This window comes from Mustela lutreola, chromosome X, assembly GCF_030435805.1.
Source record: "Mustela lutreola isolate mMusLut2 chromosome X, mMusLut2.pri, whole genome shotgun sequence".
Classification (NCBI taxonomy): Eukaryota; Metazoa; Chordata; class Mammalia; order Carnivora; family Mustelidae; genus Mustela; species Mustela lutreola.
Window position 1 is genome coordinate 46,398 of NC_081308.1, and position 18,870 is coordinate 65,267.

The window sequence follows — 18,870 nt, forward strand, 5'->3', positions numbered from 1 at the left end:
CGTTCTGTCTTCTTAGGATTCCGTCTTCAACAAGACGCTTTAATCCGGGTCTGAATGTGTTCTCTTGAGGATCAAATCAGGCCTTTCCTGGGTCTGGCTCTATGTTTGGTGACGGAAGCCGCGATTTCCAGGCCGTGCCGGCAATCCAGAAGACTCTCGGGGAGCCCTGCAGGTTGCCCCCGACTCCACGGGCCGGACAGAACTCCGTGCTCTGGAGATCCCCCAACGGGGTCTCGCACCGTCTCTCTGTTCTCCCCCCAAACCTGTGGCCCTCCCTCCCAGACCCCAGAAGCCCCCAGACCCTCCCTTCCAGTCTCTCGGAGCCCCGACTCCCTCCCAGACTCCAGCAGACCCCCACACCCCCAGGCCCCGGAAGCCCCCTGACCCTTCCTTCCAGTCTCTCGGAGCCCTGACTCCCTCCCTTCCAGACCCTACAGCCCCCAACCCTCCCAAGCCCCTGGAAGCCCCCGACGCTCCCTCCCAGGCCCGTGAAGCCCCCTGACTCTCCTTCCCGGTGCCTCCCAGGCTCCCACCCCCTGGAGCCGCGGCCCCCCATGGCGCCCCCTTCACTAAGCATCCACAGTGGGCGTCATGACTCTGCGGTCTCTAGGCCTTGGGGTGGGGACACCAGGTGGGGGCGGGTATGCCAGGAGAGTGAGGGACAGAGGCCTGACCCCACGGGCACCCCTTCCTTCTGTCTCCTGCATAAGGAGGAATTGGGATGGAGCGGCCGGAGCCCAGGGGGGCCTGGAGGCACGTGGGTGCCCCCGACATAGTACCGGGCAGAATGCATGGCCGCGGGCGTTCGGGGTCGAGCGGGCACATTCCTAGGGGCACGTGGACTGGGCTGCGCCTTGGGAGCTGGGGTGGCCCGTGCCGGAGCTTCAGAGACCCCGTAGCACCCAACCCCCCAGGGGCTGAGCCGAGTAAACCAGAAAGCCGGGCGGGTCTCGATGGTCCACTGTCCTAGGGCAGCAGCTGTCCTGATGCCGCAAGCACACCTGGGCTGTCCTGCAGCCTGCCCCGGCCACGGGGCCAGTGAGGACCGTGCGCTGGCGTGCCTCTCCGTCCACCACCCTGCCCAGTGCTGGGGGACCTCGTGCTCCCCTAATCTGCCTCACCGGCCCCGACGATGGCCGTGCAGGACCCTCACACCACCCTGTCCGTGGACCGCACCACGGGACCTCATCTCAGCCGCACACTCAGCCCTCGGGGCCCCCCTGGGAAGACCGCGAGAGGCTGCCCCAGCCCACAGCCGGCACGCGGGGCACTGTCGTCCGGTCCTGCCTGCCCGTGCCGCAGGACCCCGCACGTGCGAGCGTCCCGGAGCCGCTGGACAGACGACCACACGTGCGGACTTCAGAGCACACCCATGTATTCTCCTAACGGTCCCGCAAGCCAGCACGTGGACCTGGGTCTCCCGGGGCCCACGTCAGGGGCTGGGGCCTGCGGGTGGGAACCCGGCTTCCACGGTCCTCGTGCTCCCTGCTGTCCCCGACTGCCAGCGTCCCCTCCGGCCTCCACGCCAGCACTGCGGCGATCCGCTTTCCCAACCGTTTTCTCATTTCACGCTGCCATGAGAAGAACGCTCCCCCGTCCGCAAGAAAGCCTCCCCCGCCCCACAGACCCGCAGGCAGGCTACAGGTGTTTTTTCCTTAATCCCGGAGTTCCGAAATCTGGAATCACTCCCACAGCACCGCTGTAAGGGTGAACACGCATCGAAGGGGGAAAGCAAGCATGACACCGTCCGGGGTAGCAACAGGGTGGCCACTCACGTCACCGTCCCCTCCGGAGAACAGGGAACAGCGCCGGGCTCAGGGCCCCCCTGCAATGTCCACGCAACGTCTCTAACAGCAGAGGGACCGGCATCCTGTCCTGTGTCCCGGGCGCTTTGGTGAAGGCAGCCCCAGGCCCTGACGGCCGTGGGAAAGCTGTGGTCCCTCCAGCCTTGCCCCGTCCCAGCCGGCTGCCGGCGAGCGCGGAGCACCCCCGTTTCGTGCTGATTCAAGGACGCGCCGTGTTTTCCCACGGCCTGTGCCGAGAGGCTTCCGTGCCTCCGGGAGACCGTCCGGACATCCAGGGCGCTCCGTGGGGAGCAGGAGGCCTGGCTGCTGAGTCTACGACACGCGGCGGACGGGGAAGCCGCCACCGGCCCCCTCTCGGCCGGCACGGGCGGGACGTCCTCCTGCAGGGTGGCCCCCGCTGGAAGCAGCAGGGAGCCCGTGTCCTGCGGCCAGAACCCTGCGGGAGGCACGTCCGCTCTCACGAGGCACGTGCGGTCCGCCAGCAGCGGAGCTGCTCAGTGGACCAGCAAGCTGACCTTCGACATCCGGCCGCCGGCCCTTCCTCCCGAAGCGGCCACGGAAGGGGCGGCAGGAGGCCCAGAGACGGCGGCGGACACGACGTCCATTCACTCGGGGAAGAGCTTCCTGAACTTGCCATAGGCGGACTTGCTGATGACGACGGTGACGTCGGCCACTCCGGCCTCGGGAATCACGTCCACGGCCTGCACGGTGGCCTCCTGATGCAGCCAGCTGCGGGCGTGCGTGAGGGCAGAGGGCGCGTGAGCGGAAGGGACTCCACCGAGAGAGTTCCGTCCCCGGGCCGCCCACAGCCTTGCCGCCCCCGCCCGTGGCCTGCCCGTGGCCTGCCCGTGGCCTGCGCACCGACAGCTGGCTGGCCCCGCATGTGGGCTGAGGAACCCAGCTTCGCAGTGGGCAACCTCAGAAACCACACGACTCCTCTGCGTGCTGGTGCTGGGCCCGTTCCGCCGCCTTTCCCGCACCTGCACCCCCTGCACAGCCACGGCCACGGCCCCTCCCCTGCCAGGCCAGCCCCACGCACCTCAGCTGTGCGCCCGCCAGCCGAACCCGCAGGGTGAGGACCTGTCTCCCCGTGGCTCTCAGGACGGCGTCCTCCAGCCGCGCCTTCAGCTCTGGGAGCCCGTGCCCCCACAGGGCGGACACGGCCACAGCCTGGGGTTCCACCGGGCTATACCTGGACGGGGACAGCCCAGATGCGGCTCAGCCTCAGAGAGACGGAGCAAGGGTCCCCCAGGGACGCCGGCCCCCCGAGCTCCCCCCGGGACCACGTCCGTGTGCATCAGGATGTCGGACGGGAACAGCACGGAAACCACGATAAGGGTGCCGGGAAATACGGGGTCCATGGGGTGAGAGGACTCAGAACAGAAGACCCCAAAATTTCCGGTCTGCCGGCCTGTGGCTGCTTGCGTGTGAAAGCCCTCACGGCAGGTGGGCGAAGGGTGCTCTGACCCCCTTGTCTTCCTGAGAGCAGGAGGGACGCGCCCCGGGAGGACGAACGCAGCCTGATCTCGTCAGTCATGGTGCGGCCACCGTCACACCAGTGCCCCGCCAGCACCCACCAGGCACGAGACTCCAGGGTCGTGGGGTCTTGGGCAGGAAGGGGTCATGGGGCCATGGAGCCTTGAGGCCGTGGGCAGGCAGGGGTGCACTCACCCGGGCACCAGGTCCGTCTTGTTATGAACTTCCAGCATGGAGTCCAGCAGGGGCGCGGGCAGGCGCAGGCCGCGCAGGCTGGACAGGACACTGGCTTTCTGCAGCTCCGTCTCAGGGTGGGTCACGTCCCTCACGTGGACGATCAGATCCTGAGAAGCAGACGAGCCATGCGGTGGGGACGGGCTGGCGGGACGGGGCACCGCACGCCCAGGCGGGAGCTCCCGGACACCACCGCTGGGCCGTGGTGCGGGGTCCCGCCCCGGACAGGCCGCTCGCCTGCACCCAGCCCAGGGCCCTGGGCGTTTGAGGCGCCTCAAACCGCACAGGGTCCCGCTCTACGGCTGCACGCTCACTGGGCAACTTCCAGACTCGCGCTTCCTTTGAACCTGGAAGAACCCTTTTTGCCTGACTTTAAACGGTGCACAGGCAGGGATCCGACTCGTTACTGGGAAAACGCACAGTGGGAAAGAGGAGGAATTGCTTGTAATTCTGCCCCGGGAAACCGAGGGACCGACCGCTTACGTTCTGCAGCGTTTGCTCCCAGGACTTCGGGGCACGTGAAATTAAGAAAAAGATAAGCGTTTTATCCCAGAAACGTTTGGTTCTGGAAAAGGCAAACAGGAAGGCAGGGACCCCCGCCGCCCATTCCCGGGAGCACAGGCCACGGACAAGGGGGACCCCGGCGTGCTCCTGTCTTTCCGGAGTCACGCATCTCTTCCTTCTGTCCTGGGACGCCAGGCTGGACACGTGGCACGTCCGTCTATCACCAATCCTGGCTCCTCTGAACCCTGCCCGCGTTCAGCACGTGTGGGCATTTTGGGGGACGCCCTCCAGTTGGTGTTTGGTTGTTTCCTCGTGCAGACACTAGGTTGGGGTTTTGGCGGACGCCCCAACAGCACGTGCCGTTGCATCCCATCACCCCGAAGCTGCCCACGAAGGCGGACCCGAGGGCCAAGGGGCCGGAGTCCCAGGTCTCCCTGCAGAGGGGCTCCACCTCCGTCCGGAATCCGTCTCGGAAGAGGTCCCTAGGAAGGCCTCGCTGTCAAGGGGGCGTGAGGCGCCAGTTTCCGGCCGGGGAGGGACGGTAGTCCCCGGGGCTGTCACATGTGAGACCTGGGCTCTGAGCTGTGCTGTGTGTGAGGGTGACCCAGGCCCTCGCGCCGCAACACGTATGACGGAATCTGGTCCCCACGTTGTGTCATGACTGAGAGGATCCGGACCCCAGGGCTGCGCTGTGACCGATGGGACCTGATCCCTGCCTCGTGTTGTGTGTGTCGGGCCCCGGGCCCCAGGGCCGTGTCCTGTTTGAGGGGACCCAGACCCCCTGTTGTGTCATGTTGGAGGGGACCCAGTCCCCGGGGTTGTGTCGTGTATGAGAGGACCTGGCCTCAGGTAACGCCGGTGTTTCAGGGAACCTGGCCCCTGGGATCGTCCCACACTCACTGAATGAGCCACGTCCTCCAGGGTGGCAGAGAAGGACTCGATGAGGCTGTGGGGCAGCTGGGAGAGGAAGCCGATGGTGTCCATGTAGATGACGGCCATGCGGGAGGGCAGCCAGCCGGCGTGAGCCGTGACGTCCAGTGTCGCAAACAGCTGATCCCGGGGCTGGACAGCGTCGTCGCCGGTCAGGGCCTTAATCAGCGTGGTTTTTCCTGGAAGGTGGGCCACAGGGGACACAGGCATGTCAGGCCCCCCCCACGGGCCCCACAGTCCACTGCTGTACCTCGGGCGGCTCCAAGTCGGACCCACATGCCCCTGGCCGAGGGGTGGCCACGGTGGGTGAGGTCTCTGAGGGCCTAGGTCTCATCTCTGCAGGACCCCTGGGTTGCCTCGTGGTTGAGAGGACGCTGCTTCCCGTCGTGCACGGGGGTCGGGGGTCCAGGGCCTGGGGCACGAGAGGCTACCTAGGGGATGGCACTGGGGTAGCCAGGGTGGGGATGTGTGAATGGGAGGGGGTGGGCGGGCACCCGGGCAGACGAGGGCATGCTGCAGACACGGGCGTCCTCTAGGTCCGTGCGCGATACAGGACTCGTGTTCACACAGACGAGGCAGGGGCCCCGTGTGCCGGAGACGCAGGGCTATGGGCATACGGAAGAGTGACGGCAGACCGAGGCGGGTGCAGGAGGAATGTGTGCGGTGTGAGAGCGCGGGAGTCTGTGTAGACAGGGTATGGTGAGGGGGCGGGTACACTGTGTGTGCGGGTAGGTGTCTGTGTAGATGGTACAGGTGTGTGTGCGCTGTGAGAGCGTGGGTGTCTGTGTAGACAGGGTGATGGTGAGGCGGCGGGTACACTGTGTGTGGGGGTGTGTGTCTGTGTAGACGGGGTGATGGTACGGGTGTGTGTGCGGTGTGAGAGCACGGGTGTCTGTGTACACGGGGTGATGTGGGGGGGCGGGTACACTGTGTGTGGGGGTGTGTGTCAGTGTCACGGGGTGACGGTACGGGAGTGTGTGCCGTGTGTCAGGGGCGGGTGTCTGTGTGACGGGGGATGGTGCCGATGGAGAGTGACGGTGTAGACCGTCGGGAGCTGCGCGTGTCTGACGGCCCCCAGGGGGTGCTCCCCTACAACCTTACCAACAGGAGAACCCGCGTCCAAACCCAGACCCTGCTCGGGGCCCACTGGTCCCAGACTAGCCCTCGGACACGGCCGGCGGCCGCTGGGGGGCCTGACCTGAAGGTGAAGCAGCAGGGGACCCGCCTGCCGCGGGGTGACCGGGCACTGTGGACGGACAGCAGGTGCCTGGTTATGGATGCCTCCTCTTGTCCCACGCGCCGGCCGAGCCTCAGGGACCCCACAGACCCCTGTGTAATGCCCGCCCCCCAGGACCGCAGAGAAGTCGCCTGCGTCCCGCACAGCAGTGAGCTGTGGTGCAGAGAGAGTCTCCGAAGCCTAGGTATCTCCCCGGTGTCCCGGCCCAGGTGTTGTGGGATGTTCCCTCTCTCCTCGGACGGGACCACCCGCTCCTTGAGGACGGGGCGGTGGCGTCACGGTGGTCTTCCGGCCACACACAGGGACCGGACCTTAGGGCAGCTCACGCTTGCGGGGCAAGTCTGGAGGGTGAGGAAGTGAGCCTCCGTGCTTGCCCTGTGTGGGAGGGTCCCCGTGAGCCCAGGGCCTCAGCACCAAGGAAACCCGAGGGCCGGCATCCTGTCTGCGGCCGCGCACAGCCCACACGTGAGCGGAACCTTGAGACGTGCCGTGGCGTCTCAGCGGTCGCAAGCCGGACGGTTCTCCTTCCTCTACGGGCAGGTCTACCGGGAATGAGCTTCAAAGCATCTCGGTTTCTTTCCTATCACTGAGTTTACAACGCCCCAGTAAGGGACAGGAGCCCTGACCACCGTCCGGCGCTCGAGAACCACACCCGTGACCTGACGGGGTGTGGGCCGTGGGCGCTGTGACCCCCCTGAGGACGGCAGCCCCGCTCTCCACCTGTGCTCCTGGGTCGGCCCTCTGAGGGCCACGGTCTTGGTGCATTTGCGACAGATTCTCCCCAAACACACGGGCCCAGCCAAGGGTACAGGGTGTGAGGGCAGCGCGGACCCTGCTTCTCGCGCCCGCAGGGGCTCTCACCGCAGTTGGTGTACCCCACCACGGCGATCACCGGGAACTCCTGCCGCCTCCGCCGCGTCCCCAGGAGCCGCCGTTTCTGCCTGAGTCTCTCCAGGGCCTTCCGGATCTTCATTTCCTTTTCCTTCAAGAGGCGCTGCTGCACCTGCACGAACAATTCTCCTGGAGACGCCCGAGAGCACGCGTCAGCCAGCGGAGGAGGCAGCGAAGACGCCTGAGCCAACAGCGCCACGGGGCTCCCTGAGCGGGATACGGACCGGGATCTTCTCACAGGGATCCCCCATCCTGCTCTACCTCGAGGCCACTGCCCCAACGCCTTCCCACCGGCAAGACGGCTTCATGCAGCAGAAGGTGGTCTTGCCGTGGCCTCCTGCCCCCTCACATCCGCCGCGGGCGGAAGGGCAGCCTTGCAAAGACAGCCCCATGAAAGCCACAGCCGACTTGAGACGTGCCCGTAGAGACACATCCACATCCTGACCCCCAGGACCTGTGAACGGGACCCTGTTTTAGAGTAGGGTCTGAGCACATACAACCAGTCGAGGATCTGAGATGGGCTCATCCTAGATGAGGGGCCCTAAATCAAAACATAAAGGTCCCCATGAAAGCTGGAAGGAGACAGAGAAGAGAAGCTACGTGAGGACGGAGTCCGAGGTGGGAGGGACGCGGTAAGCAGCCCAGGGACGCCTGGAGCCCCAGAAGCGGGAAGAGGCAGGAAGGACCAACTCCTAGAGCCTCGGGAGAGCACAGCCCTGCCCCGCCTGGATCTCAGCATCCCTGTCCTGCCTGGATCTCAGCATCCCTGTCCTGCCTGGATCTCAGCATCCTTGTTCTGCGTGGATCTCAGCATCCCTGTCCTGCCTGGATCTCGGCATCCCTGTCCTGCCTGGATCTCAGCATCCTAGTCCTGCCTGGATCTCGGTATCCCTGTCCTGCCTGGATCTCAGCATCCCTGTCCCGCCTGGATCTCGGCATCCCTGTCCCGTCTGGGTCTGAGTACCCGCTACACCCGGATCTCAGACTCTGCTCTCCGAAGCGAGGAAGATAGATTCTGAGGTTTTTAAGCCCCTGGTTCGTGGTCCTTTGTTCCAGCTGCCAGCAGAGACGGCCGGCATGTCTCAGTTTGCCCGAAGATGACACACAAGAGGCCCACAGGCCGCCCCTGCCCCACTGGATCCTCAGCAACGTTGTCCTCTTCACTAGGCGTGGCTGCTGGGACACCCCCCCCACCCCCAGCACCCTGTGACAAGACCCCACACGTTACCTGACCCCATGATAGAGCGCGAGCCCCATCCTTGCGCATCTGGGCGGGCAGTGCTGCTTTTCAGGCGGGACCTGCGTGGGAAGGGGCATCTCAGCAGACAGGAACGGAAACACATGCCCACCCAGGGCGAGCACGGCCGGTGCCAACACGGAGAAGTGAGGACGAGAAGTCTGGGTGCAGAGAACAGGGCGAGGTGGTCCTCCCCCTGCCCATCCCGTCACACCGTGGACGGAGGGCCCCACAGTGAGGTGATGGGCCGACCAGGGGGACGTGCCCTGGCCGACGTGCTGCTTGGGCACGGCAGCTGCCCAGCCGGCTGTCCGGGAGGGCGTGGCCGGCCCCGCACCCTGTCCTTGCCACGCTCCAGGGGGCGGTCGGGTCCCACACACAGCCGCCGGAAGAGGGTCTGGGGTACGCTGCGCCAGCCCGCGGAGGCCAGGGACCTGAGAAGGGGCAGCTCAGCCAGGGCCACCTGCAGACGCGCCTCCTTGGTCCGGGCGTTGCAGCGGAAAATGTGAAGCACCACCGTGAACCGGTCGAACACCGGCACGCCCCAGCGGGCCTCCAGCTCCTTCTGCAAAGGGGGGGAGGGAGGGAAGGCGTCCGTGGCGGCTCCTCGGGCGAAGGGGGCGGATGGGACGCTGGGTGCGGTCCGCCACCCTCCGCCGTCCTGCCCCAGGGGGACGCGGACCCAACACCCCAACGCGCTGACCCAACACGCGCCGGCCTGGGAAACACAGAGGGCCTCCCGCATACCTTGGTCGGCGTGGCCAGCCTCTCCACGTTCAGAAAGACCGCCGTGATTTCGGGCGACCCTCTGACTCTCTCTGGGGAGGAGAGAAGGCCCCGTCGGATGTCTGTGTGCCGTGCAGTCCTTCGTGGGACTGACCCGAGCTTTGGCCGGCCGGGTCCGCCAGACAGCCTCTAGTCTCTGGGCGTAGGTCAGCAAAGTCGGGTGTGCGGGACAGGGGTCAAGGGGAGGACGGGGCTCCATCTGCAGGGCTGTGGGTCTTGCAGACACACGGCCGGTGCACAAGCCCACGGGGACTGAACGGGTCTAAGACCTCGGGGTGACGGACGTGGCCGGTGCACAGCCCTCTGGGCCTATGTGCGGAGCGTGCTGATCTGTGCCGTGAGCTGGACGTCAGCGGGGGCTGCAGATCCTCGGGCGTCCGTGGAAACAGAGTTCACACCCAGCACGCTGTGTGGAGGGGCAGATAGACCAGGGGGCTTCGGGGCCGCTGTCCCCCTACTCTGAATGGCCCCAGTGGCACCACTGGGCACGGAGCAAGCCGTGAGAGAGGCACGCTGGGCTTCTCGGTGTCTGATCCAAGTTCCCAAGAGGACGCCTCTATAGGGCCCCGGTGAGAGCCCATCTGTCGCTCTGTTTCTCTCAGGAAGGCAGGAGCGCAGGGACCCACCTGTCAGGTGCTCCAGAGTCCCTTTGCCGAAGATGAGCTTTCCATCGGGTGTTTTGGTGGGCACCACCATCCTTTCCACCACCGACCAGCCGTCCAGGGTGTGGACCAGTGCTTCTGCTTCCGCCACCTGCCACTCAGCTTTCAGGAGACACAGGGCCAGAGTGAGGGACACGTCCCCATGGGCCCCGGGCCCCGTCCAGCCCTGCCTGGCCTGCCCCGGCCCATGTCCCTTGGCTGGGATGGCTTCGTGCAGCGTGCACAGAGGTGAGAAAGGACCCCCGTACCCATGTGTTCCACGACACAGCGATGCTGTTCCAGCCACAGACGGCGAGAAGCGGAGGATGAGGCCAGGGGAATGCAAGGACGGGTCCTCCTAACGCGGCAGCCGGGGACGTGGCAGCAAACGGGAGGCCTCCATGCTCTTCCGTGCCCCAGCACACAGCGTATCTTGCATGGAGCGCCCAAGGGCCCACGGAACATGTTGCATTCCCCATGGGGTGGGCTGTGAGCCCTGTGGGCAAGGAGTGGGTGTCCCCGAACCCCCTGCCAATGCTATACAGGAAAGATAGCAAGCAGCGCCCAGGACGGACAGGATGACGTATGGGGCCTTGGTGCCAGCCTGTGCAGGAGGGGGCCTGGGGAGAGTTCAGTGAGCATCTCAGATACGGGGTTAGGGTCCCAAGGAGGGGCTGGTCCCAGGAGCTGAGGGCATGGGGGACTGGGGCCTCAAGCCCGAGGCTCGTCCTGACAGCATTCCCAAGCAGGGAGGCAGTACAGGGCACCCCTGAGACGCCGCGTTCTCCCGACCGCCCCCAAGGCCACCCTGTGCCCCTCCCCACAGCACAATGTCCCAGAGGAGCAGTCCCTTCCGGACATGCACCCCGTGCTCATTGTACCCCCTCCAGTGACCGGGTGCTGAGGGCTCTGGGCCAATTTTAGGCCCCCGAATTGTTTGCAGAGCTCAGGCACAGGGAGGAAACTGAGCCCGGGGTGGGGGGTCCATGATGAAGCTGGGGGGATCCAAAGTCCTGCAGAAAAGCTGCACACTCTGCTTGGTGGGAGACGGGGTGCCCCAACCTCTGAGCTGAGGGGATGCACAGTCTCCTAAGCTCTGACTCCTGACGGGCATCGCGGGTCCTCTGCACCTCCTCCCCTCCGGTGCTCCAACCAAGGGCACGGGGCCACTCCCAGCGTCCCTTCTTATATGTCACACGCAGCCCATCAGCAAGCCCCCAGGCAGTTTCTTTCGCCACCTCCCTGGTGGGGCCCTGTCCCCTTGCTGCATCGCAGATCGGCTTCCAACAACCCTCTGCTGGGGTCGTGAGACTTCCAGGGATGCCCGCGGCCAGCATCTGGGCATGTGGTCTACTCGCCACGTGGAACTGCCCAAGCCCAGGACTGGGTGCCTGGTGGGAGTGAGCGGCCAGAGCAGTGTGTGCAGGCCAGAGTTCTGACGCAGGGCCTCAGGCACGACGGGGACTACGGACCGCGTCCCCTGCCCACACGGCCCTGGGAACGAGTTCTGCAATGCAGAAGCTGGGCAGGAATCCTGTGAGTCTGCCGCTCCCCCTGCTTGTGGGTTCTCTATTTCTGATTAATAAATAAGCCCACTTTGGAAAAAACCCACTACGATCCGGACCGCGGGCTCTAGCGGATTAAGCAGGAAGCACGCCAGACAGGCGGGCAGCGTAAGCAGAGAGACGGAAAGCCCAAGAAAGAACGGCACGCAAAGGCGAGCGGTCAGAATCGCTCCGACACAAGGAAGCATTCCTGTGACCGGCCTGTGAGCGGGCCGGGCTAGGCCGAGGCACGACCCCCCACCCCCGCCGCGGGCAGATGTGACGACTGTGACAGGTGCAACATGTGCCCTGGGAACGGCACCGAGAGCAGAAGAGTCAGGATGCGGCGGCGCGGCGGGGGGCGGTTTCACCCACCCGGAGCACCGGCCCTGGAACCCCGCCCCTGAGTCTCCACCCCTCCCGCCGCAGTCCCGCCTCTAATCCCGGGCCCCGCCCCCAGGACCCCTCCTCGAGCCACACCCTCGGAGCTCAGCCCCTCCTAGTCCCCGCCCCGACCAGCAGCACTCGAAGCCCCGCCCCCCGAAAGGCCCGCCTCTCAGCATCCCCGGCACCTTCCCAAGCGCCAGAACGCGAAGCCCCGCCCTGGCACGGCCCCCTGAGGACTCCGACCCGCCCCAAGGTCCCTCGACTACCCTCGGAGCGCCCCGCCAAGTCTCCGCCCCGAGCACCAGCACTCGAGGCCCCGCCCCCTCCGAATCTCCGCCCTCGGAAGCCCCACCTCTCAGTGTCTCCGGCCCCTTCCCCAGCGCCAGCACCCGGAGCCACGCCCCCTCCGAGTCTCCACCCCGAAAGCCCCGCTTCTCAGTGTCTCCGGCCCCTTCCCCAGCGCCAGCACTCGAAGCTCCGCCCCCTCCGAGTCTCCGCCCTCGGAAGCCCCGCCTCTCAGTGTCTCCGGCCCCTTTCCCAGCGCCAGCACTCGGAGCCCCGCCCCCTCCGAATCTCCACCCCGAAAGCTCCGCCTCTCAGTGTCTCCGGCTCCTTCCCCAGCGCCAGCACCCGGAGCCCCGCCCCCTCCGAGTCTCCACCCCGAAAGCCCCGCCTCTCAGTGTCTCCGGCCCCTTCCCCAGCGCCAGCACCCGGAGCCCCGCCCCCTCCGAGTCTCCACCCCGAAAGCTCCGCCTCTCAGTGTCTCCGGCTCCTTCCCCAGCGCCAGGACCCGGAGCCACGCCCCCTCCGAGTCTCCACCCCGAAAGCCCCGCCTCTCAGTGTCTCCGGCCCCTTCCCCAGCGCCAGCACCCGGAGCCCCGCCCCCTCCGAGTCTCCACCCCGAAAGCCCCGCCTCTCAGTGTCTCCGGCCCCTTCCCCAGCGCCAGCACTCGGAGCCCCGCCCCCTCCGAGTCTCCACCCCGAAAGCCCCGCCTCTTAGTGTCTCCGGCCCCTTCCCCAGCGCCAGCACCCGGAGCCACGCCCCCTCCGAGTCTCCACCCCGAAAGCCCCGCCTCTCAGTGTCTCCGGCTCCTTCCCCAGCGCCAGCACCCGGAGCCCCGCCCCTCCGAGTCTCCGCCCCCGGAAGTCCCGCCTCTCAGTGTCCCCGGCCCCTTCCCCAGCGCCAGCACTCGGAGCCCCGCCCCCTCCGATTCTCCGCCCCCGGAAACCCCGCCTTTCAGTGTCCCCGGCCCCGACCCCGGCCGCGGTACCGCCCGGGTCACCTCCGGTCCGCTGCTGCTTCCGCGGTCCCCGCTTGACCTCAGGGTGAATCAGACACACGCGCTGGGTCCCCGCCGGCAGCAAAGGGTCCCTCCTCAGTAGCTCCTCCTCCTCCTCTTCCTCCTCCGCATCCTCCAGTCCCTCCTCCTCTCCCGCTCGGCTGCTCGGGCCATCAGCCCGTGGGCCCCGTCCTCCACCTCCCGGGCCCTGGAGTCCCCCGGGGCCGAAGGCGGCGAGCGCGCGATGCGGGAACGCGGGCAGCGGCGGCGCAGCTCTCGGGGCCCCGCGGCCGCGAACCACGCGGGAGACCCAGGCCCCCGGGCGGACGGAGGCCCGCAGGGCCCACATTCCGCCTTTGGCCGCACGCAAAGAGGCGGGACCTCGGGGGGGTGGTGCCTCCGTGCGAGCTCCCCATTGGCCGCCGGGCGTCACGTGCCCGATGGGCGCACGCGGGCGCTGGGGGGCGGGACGCGGCCGGCCCCGACGAGCTTCGCTTCTGCGGGTCCTGCTCTCCGGAGACCCGGGACCAGGTAGCGCGGCCAGCGGGGCCGGGCGCCGGTATTGGGCCGGGGCGGCCGCTTCCCGCCACGCGTCCCCCTCTGCGGCCGAGTCTGGTCCTGGAAGTCCACTACCGTCCCCGGGGGTCAGAGCCCTCCCTGCGTGGGGGTCAGAGGCCTGCGTGGGCTTCCGAGGGCTGCCTCGGGGGTCAGAGCCCTGCGTGGGGGTCCGAGTGCTGCCCCGGGGGTCAGAGCCCTGCGTGGGGGTCCGAGTGCTGCCCGGGGGGTCAGAGCCCTTCATGGGGTCCAAGTGCTGCCCTGGGGGTCAGAACACTGTCGTGGGGGGTCCGAGTGCTGCCCCACGGGTCCCCTGCTGTGGGGCTGAGTGCTGCCCCGGGGATCAGAGCCCTGCGTGAGGGTCCGAGTGCTGCCCCGGGGGTCAGAGCCCTGCGTGGGGGTCCGAGTGCTGCCCGGGGGGTCAGAGCCCTTCATGGGGTCCAAGTGCTGCCCTGGGGGTCAGAACACTGTCGTGGGGGGTCCGAGTGCTGCCCCACAGGTCCCCTGCTGTGGGGCTGAGTGCTGCCCCGGGGGTCAGAGCCCTTCATGGGGTCCGAGTGCTGCCCCGGGGATCAGAGCCCTGCGTGAGGGTCCGAGTGCTGCCTCGGGGGTCAGAGCCCTGCATGGGGGTCCGAGTGCTGCCTCGGGGGTCAGAGCCCTGCTTGGGGGTCCAAGTGCTGCCTCGGGGGTCAGAACACTGTCGTGGGGGGTCCGAGTGCTGCCCTGGGGGTCAGAGCACTTCATGGGGTCCGAGTGCTGCCCCGGGGATCAAAGCCCTGTGTGGGGATCCGAGTGCTGCCTCGGGAGTCAAAGCCCTGCGTGGGGGTCCAAGTGCTGCCTCGGGGGTCAGAACACTGTCGTGGGGGGTCCGAGTGCTGCCCCGCGGGTCCCCTGCCGTGGGTCTGAGTGCTGCCCCAGAGGTCAGAGCCCTGCGTGGGGGCCGAATGCTGCCCCCGGGGTCAGAGCCCTGCGTGGGGGTCAAAGTGCTGCCCCAGGGATCAGAGCCTGCGTGGGGGTGCAAGTGCTGCCCCGGGAGTTGGGTCATGCTTGGGGGTCCTCGTGCTGGCCCGTGGGTCCTCTGCCGTTGGGTCCAAGTGCTGTCCCGGAGGTCAGAGCTCTGTGGGGGGAGTCCAAGTGCTAACCTGGGGGTTAGAACCCTGTCGTGGGGGTCCGAGTGCTGCGCGAGGGTCCCCTGCCGTGGGTGGTCCGACTGTTGCCCGGGGGTCAAAGCTCTGTGTGGAGGTCCGAGTGCTGCCGTGGGGGTCTGAGTGCTGCCCTGGGCGTCCCCTGCCGTAGGGGTCAGAGTGCTGCCCTGGGGGTCCTGAACCATGTCAGGGGGGTCCCCTGCATGGGGGGTTCCAAGTGCTGCCCCAGCGGTCCCAAACTTTACTTTGGGGTTCCCCTGCGTTGGCTGCAAGTGGTGTGCCAGGCTTCCCTGCTGTGGGGGTCCGAGGGCTGTCCTGGGGGGTCCCAAACCTTACCTTGGGTGTCCAAGTGCTCCCCCAGGGGTCGCGAACCCTGTGTGCTTCCGAGGGCTGCCCTGGGGTCCCATGCTGTGGGGTTCTGACTGCTGCCCCTGGGGCACAAGGTTGCCCTAATGGGTGCTCCTGGGGTCCCAAACTTTACCTTGGGGGTCTGAGTGCTGTCCCAGGGGTCTCAAATCCTGCGTGGGGGTCCGAGTGCTGCCCCGGGATCCTGAACCCTGAGTGGAGGTCTGAGGGCTGCCCCAGGGGTCTCGAACTTTACCTGAGGGGTTAAGTGCAGATCCCTCCAGGGGATCCTGCAGGTGCAGCCCTGGGGATCCCAGCCACTTCCTTGGGGGGCGTTGGAGCTGTTCTGAGGGGTCCTGAAGTCTGCAGTAGGGTATGGAGCCTGGCCGGGGAGTGGGGGGGGGGTTCCTGAACACGACTTGGAGGTTCCGAATTCCGCCGGGGGGGGGAGGGGGCGTCGTGAAGTCTGTGCTGGTTGTCCACGTGTGGCACAGGGGTTCGGGTTCTGGGGTTTGAATCAGCCATGGGGGGCCCGAACTCTGCCTTGGAGATTCTCGTCTGGCCCCAGGGGTTCCAAAGTCTGGGATAATAGCTCGGAGTGTGGGCCAGGGGCTCCAGACCCTGCCTTGTGGGGGAGGAGCAAGCGGAGCCCCAGGAGTCCTGAACCGTGCCGTAGGAGTCCTGCCCCATCCCTGGGGATCTGGGAGCCCGCCTTGGGGGTCGTAGGCAGGACTACGGAGTCTGGAAGTTTGCCTGGCAGGACGGAGTCGCTCAGTGCTTGAGGGGCACGGTCTCCGAGCGAGCCTTGGGCGTGGGATGCTGACTTTGGGCATTCCCGGTGCTGCCTGCTCAGGACTCAGGGTCGCTCGGGAAGCCCCGGGCCGGCGCTGGTTCCTGGATGCCGTCTCCTGGGCCTTGGGTTCAAAGTTGCCCTGATGAGTGCACAAGTGTGTGGCTCGTGGGCTGTGAGTGTGGGTCTTTGTTCCGTGCCCCCCACCCCTCCTCCGTCACACGGCTGGAGACCGCCAGGCCAGGGGATGTGCATGAGGGAGTCCACGGGGTCTTCTGTCCCCGGAGCCTGTCTTTGGAGGCTGGGGGGGTGGCGCCCCGTGCAGGAGGAGGCCGCAGGACCTCACTGGGCCGCCCGCCCGCGTGGTCCTTCTGCGCCACCTGGCGTCGGATGTGGGCAGGTCCACTCCCGCAAGCCCCCGTCCTCCGGAGCAGGAGCTGCCCAGCTCACATTCGCAGGGCTGTGTGGGGCTCTCGCGGCACCCGGCCCTCCCCGCGCTCCTCCGTCGGCCGGGATCCCCGCACGCACCGCACGCCCCCCGCCGAGCCTGCCTTCCCAGCGATTTCTGGGGGTGGGTGAGGGAGGGACGCGGCCAGGATTAGCGCCGACAATGAGGTAACGCATCTTTTTCACGGCTTCCCTGGGGTCGGTGTGTCTCATGGCTGCGGATGGGGTGCGGGGCTTCTTCCCGGCGAGCTGGGCGTCCCCTCCCCTTCCTGCCGAAGCAGAGCGCTCCCGGGACCGTCCCCGCGTCTCCTGTGTATTCTGCCCAGCGCAGAAACGGTGCCGGGTGGGGAGGGGTGCGGGGGCTGAGGAGCCCTGCGTGGAGGACGGCGGGCACGGCCCCTCGTGTTTTCGCTGGGCTTGGGACGTCTTCCCTCGTCGGCCCGGTTAAGTGTCCGTGGTCGGTAAGACACGTCACGGGCGGCGTGGGAGGCGTTTCCCGCCGGGGGACACCCCGAGCCTCGCACACTGACTTAGAGTCGGGGAGCGCCCGGGGTGGAGGGCAGACCCCCCCTTCGCAGAATCTCGTGCCTTCCCTGAGCCGAGCCACTCCCCGTCCCCGGGCATTGTCTGGGGCGCGTGGCTGCCTTCCTACCCGTGGCGTGGTGCCCGTCGTGCCTGGCGTCCCCGGGTGTGGAAGCGTGTGGATCGAAGAGCGATGGGGCGTCGGGGGCGGCTCGGAGACCCCCAGCTTCCCGCCGCGATCTGACTTGTCTTGTGTCTCAGCGGAAGGTCTGGCCGAGCGGAGGCGAAAGCCGTGTCGGGCGGCGGCGGCGGCCGCGACCGCGTGTCGGTAAGTGTCCTGCTTGGGGAGGTCCCGCACGGGTGGGGACTCGGGCCCGAGGTGTGGGGTCTCTCCAAGGGAGAAGCAGGCCTGTCCTCTTGTGGGCGAGAAGGTGGGGACAAGACCACGGAAGGAGGTGGGGGTCCCTGACCGTCGCACCGTCCGGCAGTCCCCGGGAAGACCCAGCTGTACGTTTGTCCAGTGTTCTCGTTGTCCGTAGTCTCTCCACCCGCCTGACCTCAGAGGGACGGGGAGGAACAGCAGCCCCGACGTCATCTGGGGGTCCACGGGCTCTGGGTATGGGCGGCGACTCCGCGTGGCCGCGGAATTTGTGACACGCTGCGCGTCCGTGCTATAGTCCGTGGGGGGGTGGGGACCGGGGCGGAGCCCACAGCCCCCTGGCCCCGAGGTCGGCGGCCATGGGGGTGGTGAGCGTCCGGGGCACTGCGGGGCGGGGCCTGCATCTTTGCCCAGAGCTGTGTCCCCAGGGCGAGGCGCGACGGATGCCCCTTGGCTGCTCCCAGGCATGGATCTCACTTCTCGGGCTGCTCTCAGTCCCGTTTCCCTTGATCTGCTGTGTCCCCCTCCACGGGGACGTTGAGCCCCGCGGACACTGTGCGATTGTCCCTGTGGTCGGGGAGATGACCGCGGACGCCGTCCCCGCAATCCCGCAGGCCTTGGTGATTCTGCCTCCCTCGTGGCGTGTCCTCACGGCCCCCACCGCCGATCTGCGCGGTCCCTGGACGTGACGCCATGTGCCGTTCCTGGCTTTCTGTACCGTGCCTGCTACACCACGGCGTCTCTGTTCATCTCCTTTCCGGGCCGGGATCTGTTCCCTCGGCGTAGCTACGTGTTTCACCTTCAGCCGTGGTAGCGTCTCCGTCGATCCCTCCTGTATTACGGAGCCGCTGTCCCACCTGGGGTCGACCCGGCTTGTCCGTCTGCCGTGGATGGCACCTTTGGGTAGTTTGTAGCGTCCGGTGTCCCTGACGGAGCAGCCAGGAACACCCGTGTCCAGAGCTCTGTGCGGAAACTTGCCTTGTTCCTCGTGGGCCGGCGCAGTTGCGGGTGCATGCGGACGTACGTTGCAGGAGACCACCACGCTGCAGGACACCGCCACGCTGCGGGAGACCGCCACGCTGGGGGAGACTGTCTCGCTGCAGGACACCTCCACGCTGCGGGACACCTCCACGCTGCAGGAGATCGCCACGCTGCGGGAGACCGCCACGCTGCAGGACACCGCCACGCTGCGGGAGACCGCCACGCTGCAGGACACCGCCACGCTGGGGGAGACTGTCTCGCTGCAGGACACCTCCACGCTGCGGGACACCGCCACGCTGCGGGACACCTCCACGCTGCAGGAGACCGCCACGCTGCGGGAGACCGCCACGCTGCGGGAGACCGCCACGCTGCAGGACACTGCCACGCTGGGGGAGACTGTCTCGCTGCGGGACACCACCACGCTGCAGGACACCGCCACGCTGGGGGAGACTGTCTCGCTGCAGGACACCTCCACGCTGCGGGACACCGCCACGCTGCGGGACACCTCCACGCTGCAGGAGACCGCCATGCTGCGGGAGACCGCCACGCTGCAGGACACCGCCACGCTGGGGGAGACTGTCTCGCTGCAGGACACCTCCACGCTGCGGGACACCGCCACGCTGCGGGACACCACCACGCTGCAGGAGACCGCCATACTGCCTTCCCCAGCGGTCAGCGCCCACATCGTGGGGGCCCGTACCAGAACTGCACCTGCCCCCGGCCGCCGTCAGCATGTTGGATCTTTGCTGATCTC

General features: G+C 67.4%; 2 protein-coding genes across 10 annotated transcripts in view; one reads left to right on the plus strand and one right to left on the minus strand.

Annotated features, from left to right (window-relative positions):
• Positions 1 to 1,358: 1,358 nt before the first annotated feature.
• On the minus strand, positions 1,359 to 13,328 carry GTPBP6 (GTP binding protein 6 (putative)). Of its 2 annotated transcripts, XM_059157757.1 has the most exons (11): positions 12,956 to 13,086; positions 10,011 to 10,237; positions 9,727 to 9,864; positions 9,062 to 9,132; positions 8,749 to 8,879; positions 8,306 to 8,376; positions 7,048 to 7,206; positions 4,920 to 5,128; positions 3,477 to 3,625; positions 2,845 to 2,997; positions 1,359 to 2,534 (listed from the first exon to the last, which is right to left on the minus strand). In XM_059157757.1, the coding sequence occupies exons 2-11, from the start codon at positions 10,204 to 10,206 to the stop codon at positions 2,411 to 2,413; spliced, it is 1,401 nt and encodes a 466-aa protein (XP_059013740.1). In that variant the 5' UTR covers positions 10,207 to 10,237; positions 12,956 to 13,086; the 3' UTR covers positions 1,359 to 2,410. The 2 variants fall into 2 exon arrangements, with proteins under 2 accessions (XP_059013740.1, XP_059013738.1); XM_059157755.1 differs by lacking the exon at positions 10,011 to 10,237 and having other exon boundaries at positions 12,956 to 13,328.
• A 2,550-nt stretch (positions 13,329 to 15,878) lies between these two features.
• The window catches only part of LOC131821561 (cohesin subunit SA-2-like), a 49,146-nt gene continuing 46,154 nt past the window's right edge, over positions 15,879 to 18,870 (plus strand). For 3 of the 8 annotated variants that reach the window (XM_059157746.1, XM_059157747.1, XM_059157748.1), the window contains exons 1-2: positions 15,882 to 16,402; positions 17,018 to 17,084. In XM_059157746.1, coding sequence (XP_059013729.1) covers positions 15,933 to 16,402; positions 17,018 to 17,084 — 537 coding nt within the window. In that variant the 5' untranslated portion in view covers positions 15,882 to 15,932. Of the gene's footprint in view, positions 16,403 to 17,017; positions 17,085 to 18,870 lie in introns of all 8 variants that reach the window. The other 5 variants (XR_009349943.1, XM_059157749.1, XM_059157744.1 and 2 more) reach the window with 3 other exon arrangements.